This window comes from Boleophthalmus pectinirostris, unplaced genomic scaffold, assembly GCF_026225935.1.
Source record: "Boleophthalmus pectinirostris isolate CB_2022bp ecotype Guang Dong unplaced genomic scaffold, ASM2622593v1 HiC_scaffold_23, whole genome shotgun sequence".
Classification (NCBI taxonomy): domain Eukaryota; kingdom Metazoa; phylum Chordata; class Actinopteri; order Gobiiformes; family Gobiidae; genus Boleophthalmus; species Boleophthalmus pectinirostris.
In genome coordinates, this window is record NW_026571207.1 from 14844376 (window position 1) to 14856359 (window position 11984).

Genomic DNA, 11984 nt, shown 5'->3' on the forward strand with positions numbered 1-11984 from the left:
TTTGAAAGCAGAAGTTGTTCTTACTCTGGTTCGCTCATAGACTGGGATCCCTTCACAAAATCAAAACCAAAATATTGAAACATTTAAGAAGTTAACTATTTTGGCTACTAGCAAACCAAAGAATACTGGTATGACTTAATAGTACAGTGTCGACAAAATCGGATTTATAACAAATAATATTCAAGGCTCGTGTCAGGCCAAGACCACAAACACACCAGCCAATCAATTTGAAGAATATTGCGAATTTTCGCGCGTTTTTGTTGTTCGTGTAAAACATTTTCGGCGCCCCAGAAGAAAAACTATTTGAAGAGTCATCGCCAAACATCTTCAAAAACAGGTATTTTATTAATCGTTAACTTGACCTTCTTCACTATTTTGACTGTATTTATTAAATTCGCTATATATTGTAATTATTAACAACAGGCTAAAGAATGCAATGCCAGGGAAAGATTTAACTAAAATTAAGACATGCAAGTGACATGTTCCCCTATCATTTGGTTTTATATTCCTCCCTTTTAGCAGAGAATCAGGCAGGCAAGTGGTACATTTTTTCCCCATCTTTTTTAAAGCAAGGATTATTTACCCTAAGATGGACCAATCAAGAACCCCAGCAGACAGCGACAGTGCTGTAGACCGGTAACTCATCAAGGATCATTGCTATTTAAAAGTGACTGTAAAATGTAATGCTTCCTCTCCTTTCTTATAGTCTTGATGAGTTGGATGACATGTCAGACTTAGGTAGTGACTATGAGGATGAACTAAAGACTGCTAAGCGAAAAAAGTCTTCAGAGCAGTGGATACAGGTAACATATTTCAAATCTTTGTATGTTAGTTCTCCAGTTTCAATAATGTGCATTTGTTCTGTCTAAAAAAAATCAAATATTAAAGATGGTCTTACTCTTTTACCCTGCCCTTGCTGTTTGTAATATGGTCAGTTGGATCAATTCTCTCAGTGCCCACTGCTGAGCTGCCCTTCTGTCCCCTTTCATCCACAGCCAACCAAGTGGTCCCGGCATGCTCTGAGGGAGGTGTCCATTCCCTCTATCAGCTCTGTGTCCACTGTGGATATTCCAACACAGAAGCCCTCTCGGGGGAAATCCAGGCAGGCGTCTTCTCAACCTGTGACCAGAGCCAGAACTGCTAACCAGAGTATAACTGCAGAGACTATCTATAATGCAGTGCTCTCTGGGAAGGGTGCCATGGTGGTAAGCAAAAATGCAAAGACATTATTACAGCTTGTAATTGTGGACAAATAACTGAATGCTGAAGAGGAATAAGCCCTCAAAGCCAACAGTGGAGGTGATTATCATGTGCTGTCACTGGCTGATGGATGTGACCCTCCAGAATGTCCTTTGATAGGCAAGGGGAGGTTTCTTTTTCGGCTTTGAAGACAGTGGTTGGTGTTATGTCCTTCAAAAAAAATGAAAAATGGCTACAGTTAGAACTGAGTGATGTGACAAAAAAGTTAATTTTTTTTTGTACCTCATATTGATTAGTCACAACTTGCTTTTATTTTGTGGGTTTCAGCTTCCTGTTACATGGTGCCATTTTGAGGACGGTTCACCATTCAAAAGATATAGCACTTTGTTTTGACTGTTAATTGTTTACTTTCCATCGTACTTAGACCTCTTAATTAAAAAGACCCAATCATATTAACAATTAGAAATTATTTAATGTTGATCTAAATTTAAATGTGATCATTTGCACAACCCTGAATACAACACTCGCTATGTTACATAACAGCTTAATCATACACATAACAATCATTGTTGTGATTCATATGGAAAGTTACAAGTAAAAGTGTGTATATATATATATATATTTTTTTTTTTATTGCTTATTGGTGGCTACTTAAGATGTCCTTTATATGGCAAAAGTTTGTGCAGCTCTAGTCATACTAACTTTTGCAACTGTCATTACAAAGACGGTGGTGGACGAGTGGTTGGACAACTACAAGGAGAGTCGTGAGGCAGGACTTTTGGTGCTTGTCAACTTTATTGTTCAGGCGTGTGGATGTAAAGGTCAGTGATTAAAATTGGGTCAAAGGTCAGCACACACATTGTCTCACTTCTGGTCATACCATTTGGTGGTCTTGTTGTATTTTCCCTCTGCCAATTACTTGATTCAAATAAATGCTATACTTGCTTTGTACTGTTCTCGTTCCTTACAGGTGTGGTTACTGACGAGATGTTCAGCAGCATGCAAAATGCAGAGATTATAAGTACCCTGACCAAAGAGTTCAATGAGGTGAGGGAAGACACTCATTATCTCTCACTCACTATTTCTTATTGCTTCAGTTGAAATTAAATGCCACTTAAGTCAGGGAATTATTGTATTTTTAAAAAAAAAATTTTATCAATGAAGTCTAATCTCCATAATGGTAAAGGTGCAATATGTAACTTTCTGGTGGAGGATTTGCCATCTTATTGTTTCCTTGGAGATGCTTCTCCACCTGTAAGTAATGACAACAGCATCACAGTGAAATGTTTTTTTTTTAGCATCATAAACACCTGTAATTGAACAAGATAGAAAGTAAAAATACATACACTGTAGAATTGGCAAATCTGGCTCCCCGCTAGAAAATGTATGATAGTGCACCAATACATTTTGAGTGCTGTCTAGGGTTAGCCTTTGAGTTTTCCTCATTAGCAAAAATCCTGAAGAAATTATGTGCTCTTTCACACCCATAAAATACATAGTTATAGTTGTCGAGTTAATAACAATACATACTGTCTTATGATTTATTTATCCTTTGCTACTTGTCCTTTCAGGAATCAGTGAACTATCCACTGTCTACCCCAGGATCCCAATTAAAGCGCTTCAAAGCCAGTTTGTGTGAATTTGCCAAAGTTCTGGTGCAGTCTTGTCGTAACAGTCTTGTGTATGATGAATACCTCTTTTCCTCATTGTTGGCTCTGCTCACTGGTCTGTCGGACTCTCAGGTCAGAGCTTTTAGACACACCAGCACTCTGCTTGGTAAGTACACAAGTCACAGTTCAGAAAATACAGAAATCTTAACGTTTGTCTACTTTTTTATTCCTTGACAGCCATGAAGTTGATGACAGGGCTGGTCGAGGTTGCTGCTGTCTTGTCAATTCAAATACAGACCATTCAGCGACAGTATGACATTGAGAACAGTAAGACACCATTTGAAAAAGCCCCTGAAAGACTAGAGGAGCTTCAGGCCACCTTAAGTCAGGTATAAGCATAGTTGCTGTTATACCAGATTTTTGCAGTTTGCAGTGATCCAAAGTTATTCTTCACTTACCTTATTCATTCCATGCATCATGATTATTCACCACAATTAGTTTATAAGTGCTTTTCACTAATCAGAGTTTTGCCGTCACTGGAAAGGTAATTACAACTAGCATGCTAACACACACCTCCTAATTATCGAACAATAAAATGCTTTATATTTAAATGTAGACATCTCTCCGTGGAAATATTTTGACCCACTTAGACTTAGACAATCTTTGTTGATCCATGAGGGAAATTACTTGGGCACAATACAATAGCTGAACAAGGCAAGACATTTTGCTCAAATACTTAGGAAAACCAGATACAGGGCCTTTTTAATTATTATATCATTACTGGCAACAATTCATAACATATATTCTGTTTGTTCCAAAATGTATAAAGATGCATGAAAATAGACAAGAGCTGTCCTCCCTAATGAATGCGACGTTCCGTGGAGTGTTTGTGCATCGCTATCGGGACAAGCTGCCTGAAATCCGTGCGGCTTGTATTGAGGAACTGGGAATGTGGCTGAAAACTGACCCGGAGGACTTCCTCAACGATGGATGCCTCAAGTACCTGGGCTGGACTCTTCATGACCAGGTTTACTCTAATATATTCACACTGGAGAAAATGTGCCTTCAGTCAGTTGCTGGGTTTCAGATTACACCATGACTTGGCTAATAATATTTAATACATTCATTCTGCTAAAATGCAGAACTTTGTTGATATATAGCAAGTTTTAGGGTATAAGCACAAATAGAAATAATAATGTTAAACATTAAAAGCTTTGTACTGTATGAAAGTGTATGCTGAATGTAAAATGTGCTGGTTGTTATATTATTTGTGTTACAGCAAAGTCCAGTGCGTCTGCAGTGTGTGCGTGCCCTCAAGGGTCTGTACCGAGAGAAAGAGTTCATTGGTCGCCTGGAGCTTTTCACCAGCAGATTTAAAGTAAACCATACCCGGTGGATTAGCCAGACCCTTCATTTGCCTGTTTCTGCTTCTGTCTGACTGTCTCTTTTTCATCTATTGTTCAAGCGCTGGTACTCTTGAAGCCATGTCTGTTTTGTTCCATTCTTTGTATGTCACTCATGTGAGTTGTATGCTCTCATTTTTGTCTGGAAGCGCTAATTGCTATAGCGTTCCCAGCGCTAATAATCTACCAAAAAAAAAAACCTCATTCAAGTCTCATGTGCGTCAGTTGGTAAAGGCTTTCTCCATAGCTGTGCAGTGTAAATATGTGTATTATGCTTATTATTGCTTTGTGTGTGCTAAGGAGAGGATCCTCAGCATGGTACTGGACAAGGAACCAGATGTGGCATTGGAAGTGGTCAATCTGTTGCTGCTGATCCAACAGTGAGATTTTTCTGTCTTAAAAAATGCATGTTACTGTCTTCACATGATCTATTATAAAACTACTGATTCATGGCTGTGATAACACTCTTTGTCATATCCACCAGTGATTCATATTTGAGTCATGATTTTCTCAGGTTTTCTGTCAACTTGCAACGCTGACTCATACTTTGGATTAGAAAAGAAAAACTACTGTACTAAATAAACCATGTCCAGATACATTCCTTTTGTACTGGTTGGGAGGGGGGTTGTACCTGTTAGATTTATATTTAGCCTATCTTATTACATACAGGAACACAGAGGAGGGCCTGAAGGAGGATGAGCATGGTCACATCTATCCTCTTGTATATGCTTCTCATCGGGGTTTGGCTTGTGCTGCTGGCAACTTCCTTTACCACAGGTTCCATTTGTTCAATACGTTTACATAATAAAAAAACTTCTCTTGCTTTAGCAAAGACATCTTGTCAATATCAATTTATTTTGTATCGTTACAAAATTTTCTTTGTGCTTTCCTCAGAATTAAAATGATGTATGCTGAACAAAATCAGGAGAGTTGTAAAAGTGACAATGCTGCCTTTATTCAGATGATGATAGCTTTTTACATCCAAAGTAAAGTAAGTTTTACACTGCAAAAAACAAAAGTTTAATCGCTTGGATTCAGAATCTTAATCTTGCTGTCAATGGAATGAGCCATATCACTTAAAATATGTATACAGTATAAGTGTACAGTATGTAACTTTGTGGTTGTGGCATGTCTCCTGCATGATTCTTTGGATATAGAACATTAAAACCACACTTTGGTTTAAATATTCCACAATATGGCATAAAATGTATTTATCTCCATGGGAAATGTTCCAAAGGAACAACATATCTGTGATTTTTTTTTTATTATTACTCTAATGAAAATGCTGCTTACTTTGCTTTTGTCTAGTGTCAAGAGCACGGTGCATACCTGGTGGACAGCCTTTGGAATGTGGCTGGATCAGAGCTGAGAGACTGGGAGACTATGACTGCATATCTTCTTTCTGATACCGGTGATGATCAAGTATTAGGTTACTTTTCAGTGGAACAGGATGCAGTTAAAATATATATATCACATGTCCTGCATTGCCAACAGTAGCTTTCCCAACTGTCTGTTATGTTTCCTTCCTGACTCTACGTACACACCACCCACTCAGTTCTGCCCCTTTCCACCTCTCCTAATGTCAGGTATTTTGGATGAGGAGGAGGGGGCCCTGATTGAGTTGATGGTATGTGCCATTCAGCGGGCATCACAGGCTACACCACCTGTTGGGAGAACACAGGGCAAAAAGGTATGAACACCATATACTTGATATATTTATAATGGGGTACTAAAGGTACATTATCTAACATTTCTGGTGGGAGCTCTACTTGTCTCCTTGGGGAAGAACTGGCCTGATATTTGGCTTTATAGTGTTACCTATTGTCCATGGAGGCAGATAAGTTTAATACATGCTGTGAAATATTCCAGGCAAAGTACAGTATATATTTCTGTGGAAACAAGCAGGTGGCAGATCCTCCACTAAAAAGCCACATAGAGCACGTTTTAATATTTATTTACAAAAAATGATCAATGTGTTCAACTGGTATAGATTCTGAGTATGAAGGATAAGAAGATCCAAGAGCAGGATCGAGGCCGCATCACAGCTCATTTCATTCCTCTGCTGTCTCAATTATTAACAAAGGTAAACAGTGTCATTTTGTTTGGTTGACAAAGAAAATACTGGCACCATTATCTGAAATAGTTTTTTTTTATTTTTGTGGCATTTTCTCCTCTGCAGTACTCGGCAGATGCCGCAAAAGTGACCCTACTCTTGAAGATTCCTCTCTGTTTCGATCTGGAGTTGTTCAGCAATGCTCAAGGCATGCTAAATGTAAGCTCAAACCTACAGAAAAAACTACAGAAAAACAGAAATACTGTAATATATGTCTGTTCAGCACTTGGACCAGCTCCTGGCTCAGGTCTGTGGCATTGTGGAGAAGCACACAGATGCGGCCGTGTTGGAGGCGTGTGCACATTTGGCCAACAGTCTGTGCTCAGACCGCTACACCTTCTCCTCACATGCTCACACCACTTTTAGTCAGCTACTGGATACCCTCACAGACTGCTTCAACAGCTACTTGAATGAGCTACTACAGGTAATGCAAAAAGCCATTGCGATTTGTATTAGGGCTCGGTGAAATGATACTGATTGATCAAATTTTTCAATTCAGTTTATTTGGCCATCAATATTAATTTTATGAACATAAACAAGACAGATTTGTCATTTAACACCAAAACCTGTCAAATTTCTTCCTCTAAAGAGTCTAGAGTCGGAACTCACATGCTTTTACTGACAAATTTGGCTGTAAATGTCTCAATTTTAAAGACTCAAGCATTTAATTGAGAAATAGAAATCTCCGTCTCGATTCAAATTTGTAACGGTCAGGTTTCTAACGGTCAGGTTCAGACTTTTTAATAAAAGGGACTACAGCCAATCCTTTGCCAGTAAAATCATGTGGTTTGGAGCAGAGTTCATCAATTGTGACTTATCAATATGAAAAAAAGAAATGAATAATCTTTTGTCTTATCGCCCTGCCTTTTTTACAGGTTAACAGTACAATACGATATTTGATACTGAAATAATATGTTCCTGTATAGGGAAGTGCTGATGAAGATGATGTATATAGTGCTGCCATTGCCTTGAAGAGGATTGGAGCTTTGAGCTGGTTAGCATTAACACAGAGCTTTGATACCAAACAGTATAGTATATGTGCATATATCTGCATTGGTTTGCCTTTTCAGTGCTATAGATCCCACTGCTTGGAAGCTCTTTGATGGTTGCCTCCAGCTCCTGAACAACAGAGTGGAGACTGAACAGCTGGAAGTAGAGGTAACTACATTTTTAAGCTAAATTAAATACATTTACTTATTTCTGAGTCAATCAATAATTTGCTTTTTTTCCTTTTGTATTTTACATTGCAGCTTGTGGTCCCTGCACTGAGATGTGCAGCTTTTCATTTGATGTGGGCCAAAGTCAATGCAGTCAATTCCACACCTAAACAGGTTCAGCCTACTCTACTAATATATATTACCCTTGGATGCTTTGCTTTGCTTAATGTTGCGTGACACAGATTTGAATAAAGTAAAAGCTCCCCTACATCACAGCTGACCCATGGCCTCTCTGTACATGTGTCAGTTGTACACCAGCTGCACACACACAGGGCAATTAGAAAAGCAATTTTTTTGGTGGATACAGACATAAGCTTACATAGAGGAGGTGTCTCAATTTGTTGACTTAAATGATCATGCTACGTCATCAGAATGTTAAAAATACAGAATGGAGCGCCACTGGAACCTAAATTAAATGGGGCATAATACTCAGGATTAACTGACATCAGATCTGAATGCTAATGTCATAATTTAAGAATAACAGAAAATATGAATTTTGAGGGTGAGGGTATAGTCAGTTAGCTTTTCTATTACAAAGGATGGAAGAATCTTTTGTTGTTCTACTTAATTTTTTTCCTTTTAGCGCCTTAATTTTAAAATTTTGAATCTAATTGTTCAGTCTTAAATGGTCCTTAAAAACTTTTTGTTTGACTATACCCTGCATAGGCAGAAATGAAGATCCTTAAAAGACAAGTCCGCTCCTTCTGTAAAGTCAGCCAAAGCTGCCTGTCTGTGGCTCAGGCTGAGATCAGAAATCAGGTGAGTGCTTAATTATATTTAGATGATTAAGAAGGGAGTAACAAATAGTCCCTTATTTAGAAACGTGGTGTGTATCTAAATATATATCTATGGCAATATGTTATAGTCTCCTCTATACTGGTAAGTGCATGTGATTCGTCGATCAGTTCAGATTGGTGTGTTGTCTTGTCTGCAGGCGTTTGAGCTCCTATGTGACCTGCTGCTGCTCTTCAGTGAGTCTTCTGTACGCTCTGACCCCGTGCTGCAGACACTGGTGCACCGGCCCTCAGACTCCCTGCGCTCAGAGATGGCTGCTTTCCTCCTGGATTATGTATTCACTGACAATGATGATGACAAATTCAGTGGTACAGTTGATCAAAATTACAATTGCACATATTTCACTTTGACTCTTCTTTAGTGACCCTGTATTTTTGTGTTTGTAGGAGAAGTTGAAGAAGAGATGAAGATAATCCAACTTCACAGGAAGCGCAATCATCTGGCTGGCTACTGCAAACTAGTTATCTATGGGGTTTTTGACCTACCAGCAGTGACTGACATCTTTAAATACTACAGCAAGGTTTGAGGAATAATTAATAGAGCATTTTTTGTAGTGTATATAATGATGGATTTGTCTTGTTAACTTAATCATGCCATTTAATTTTAAGTTTTGAGAAGGAGGACATAATGTAAAAGGGTGGAGTGTGATAATTTCCCCTCTATTAGTACTATAAAGACTATGGCGACATCATTAAGGAGACAATAAGCAGGACCAAGCTCATCAATCCTGTGCAGAGTGCAAAGACTGTCTGCCTCAGTCTACAGCAGGTAATACTTTCCTTAATGGTAGTGAGAATTGCACTTTATTTAGTGTTTCTGTTTTTAATTAGGTCATTACTAATGCAGACATTTACGTATGAATCTCATGTGCTATAATTATGCATGTGCGTTTACAGCTTTTCTCAGAGATGCTTATGGAGGCGCGCAGCAAACAAGATATGAGCGAGATTCGGGATCTTGCCAAAAGGCTGGCTATGAGTTTTGGCATTGATCTGCATCATGCCCGCAAACCACTGGTGGCATTGCATATGTGAGCAAAATATTTGTTATAGATTAAAGCGGGAATGTCAAATATATGGCCCGGGGGCTGGATCCGGTCCTCCAAGACCTTTAATCTGGCCCTTGACTGATTTTTCTACTAAAATATTGTAATTATATTTCCTATTAAAATATTGGTAATTTTCTGCGCTGCTTAATATAGCAGCATTTCCAGCACCTCTGTGCTTGGCCCCTCCCACCAGAGCAGCACAAATGAAGACTTGCCTCTTTCCAAATGCTCTTAAAGGACGATCGAGTGTTGACCGTGACACCCACATCAGCAATATGTCAAAAATAAGAAAAGTAGATGCCGAGTGCAGGATTTTCCAAGAAAATTTTACTTATTCCTATTTGCATACAAGTTAATGTTAAAACATTGTGTTGAAATTGCATTTTTGTTAAAATTTCAGGTTGTTCATAGTATTATAATACTTTGTACAAGAAATAGTTCATCAATTAAAAAAGATTTCTGTAATAGATTTGCGTTTCTCTACACAAATATTTGAACTTAATGCTGTTTTTGGGGTATATATGCCATGTTTTCTGATCTGGCCCCTTTGACTTCAAAGTAGGTTGCATACGGCCCCGGACCAAAATGAGTTTGACACCGCTGGTTTACAGAGTAATAATGTAGCTATTTTTCCCATATAAAGCTGAATTTCCTGAATTATTCTGACATGATGGATTTGCTTTTTAGGGATGGTATCCGCTTTGCATTTCATGCCTCACAAGAAGAAAAGGAACTCCACAATGTGACTTTCCTAGAGGTCCTCAGCGAGTTCAGTTTCAAGCTGCTGCCAAAGGACTGTGCTCAATTGTTAGCAATACTCACTCATTAAAATTATAATCATTCTCATATAATCATTCTATCATTCTCATAGGGCTGGAGTCGACTAAAGAAATTCTTGGTCGATTTAAGACATGTCCTGCTGATCATCAGTTGATTAAAAAAGGAACATGGGACTTTCAAAACTATTATGTATCTCTATATAACTGCAATTAACTGCATAGGAGATACTACAAAAAAACTAATATTTATGCAGAGAAAACTTCTATGTATTTATATAAAGACAGATTAAACTTATAAATTATGAGTTTAATATGGCTTTTTACATATAAATACCAAAAAGCCAAATCTTCACTTATACTCATTCACTAACTGCACCTTCCTGTTGTTAGATATGAATAAATTTACTAGATTATAAGGATTTGTCAGCTAATATAACATGTGGTCATTGTTTTATTTGGACACTTTGACCGTAACACTATTCATTTTCAATGGTGGTATTTTTATTGAGATTCTTACTAGCATACCAATTGCAAAACGCAAAGATCATCAAAAGTTAGACTATTTGTCCTCTCTCCTGTCCTCATGTTCTAGAGCCTCATTTTTGAAATCAGAGTGTCCTGAGGCTGCCCTCTGCTGGTCATCTGTGAGAATGTACCAGCGTTCTTTGGAGGCTCGAGTCGTTTCTAAGCCCAGTGACCAAGAAGGAGGGAGGCAAAGTGAAGCTATTTCTGCCCACAATAGTCCTGTGCCAAAACGCAGAAAAACTACAGCAAATGGTACAATGTATTTCTGCACTTTAAATGAAACATACATCTTAAACATTACAATGTATGTCTTTTTATGGCAGCGTCGGCCTTGGACAGCAGTTTTCACAGCTCTGTGCCTACTCCGGTCCTCACCTCTACTGTGCTAAAAGAGCCCTTCAAAGCTCTGGGCTCTTGGGACAGTGGTAGCAATTTAACGGAGCCACAGTCTGAGGAGGAGTACGTAAGATAGTTTCATGTTAATTTACAGTGTTTTGTAAAAAATTGGGGTACATTTCTTTTACCTTAGTATTTTTAGAATGGTTTTGCTGTGATATCTCTTTTTCTGGGTGAGAAGTATTGTACATGTTTCAAACCAAAATGCTTAGTTCTATACCTCATCATAATCCCTCATTGTAGGTCACATATGAGCGCAGTCAAGAGAACCAAGCGACGCCAGCTGACCAGAAGACAGCGAACTGCAGAACAGACTGAGCTGAACTCCTGTTTAACTTTGTAAGACACATTTAGGAAGTACTCCATTTATTACAGATTTTATATGTGTGTGTGTATGTATGTATGTATGTATGCATGTATGTATGTGTATACACACATATGTATATATGTACACACACAACAAACACCAATGTACAAGTCTTTTTTCAGGCTGTCTCTGATTGACGACGTTGAAGAAGAGGAGCCTAACATTGAGGATTATGAAAGTGACAGTGACCACACTATTTTCTCCCAGGTAAATAAAAAAAAAACACACACAAAAAAAAACTGTAGATAAATTGCTCTTTGTAACCAAAAGCATAATGCCTTTTCTCATCAGCTGTCCAACCTTCAGACAACACCAAGTGTCCTTGATGGACTCTTTGACTGATGATATTGTGGCCAAAACAGGAATTCGTTCAAAATGTGCCTTATGCTTTGTTTCTTTGTTTTTTGTTTGACTGTTGAATCTCTATAATCCGTTAACCTCTTGCTTCAAATGTTTGGTGCTACTGTATCTAGTGACTATGATGTTTATGTGAAAATGTGCAACACTGATTAAATGTTTTGTTGAAGTTGG

The 11984-nt window shown here is 38.2% G+C and overlaps 1 protein-coding gene across 2 annotated transcripts; it reads left to right on the top strand.

Moving 5' to 3' along the window:
• The first annotated feature begins 45 nt into the window (after nucleotides 1-45).
• Nucleotides 46-11900, top strand: LOC110159059 (cohesin subunit SA-1). 2 transcript variants are annotated; one of them, XM_055159620.1, is made up of 32 exons: nucleotides 46-337; nucleotides 520-636; nucleotides 707-803; nucleotides 996-1205; nucleotides 1925-2021; nucleotides 2171-2247; nucleotides 2772-2976; nucleotides 3048-3199; nucleotides 3640-3837; nucleotides 4090-4188; nucleotides 4514-4593; nucleotides 4883-4990; nucleotides 5108-5204; nucleotides 5522-5624; nucleotides 5800-5903; nucleotides 6204-6296; nucleotides 6393-6485; nucleotides 6550-6750; nucleotides 7253-7320; nucleotides 7397-7484; nucleotides 7577-7657; nucleotides 8210-8302; nucleotides 8478-8646; nucleotides 8725-8858; nucleotides 9005-9106; nucleotides 9235-9368; nucleotides 10074-10193; nucleotides 10758-10942; nucleotides 11014-11149; nucleotides 11330-11425; nucleotides 11576-11660; nucleotides 11745-11900. In XM_055159620.1, exons 2-32 carry the CDS (start codon nucleotides 590-592, stop codon nucleotides 11793-11795), a joined length of 3603 nt encoding a protein of 1200 aa, XP_055015595.1. In that variant the 5' UTR covers nucleotides 46-337; nucleotides 520-589; the 3' UTR covers nucleotides 11796-11900. The 2 variants fall into 2 exon arrangements, with proteins under 2 accessions (XP_055015595.1, XP_055015594.1); XM_055159619.1 differs by having other exon boundaries at nucleotides 570-636.
• The last annotated feature ends 84 nt before the right edge of the window (nucleotides 11901-11984 follow it).

Coding starts and splice junctions, on each gene's coding strand:
- LOC110159059 (XM_055159620.1), top strand. CDS start 590: ATGGACCAATCAAGAACCCCAGCAGACAGCGACAGTGCTGTAGACCG. Junction 5,904..6,203: donor GGAGAACACAGGGCAAAAAG/GTATGAACACCA, acceptor CAACTGGTATAG/ATTCTGAGTATGAAGGATAA. Junction 11,426..11,575: donor CTGAACTCCTGTTTAACTTT/GTAAGACACATT, acceptor GTCTTTTTTCAG/GCTGTCTCTGATTGACGACG.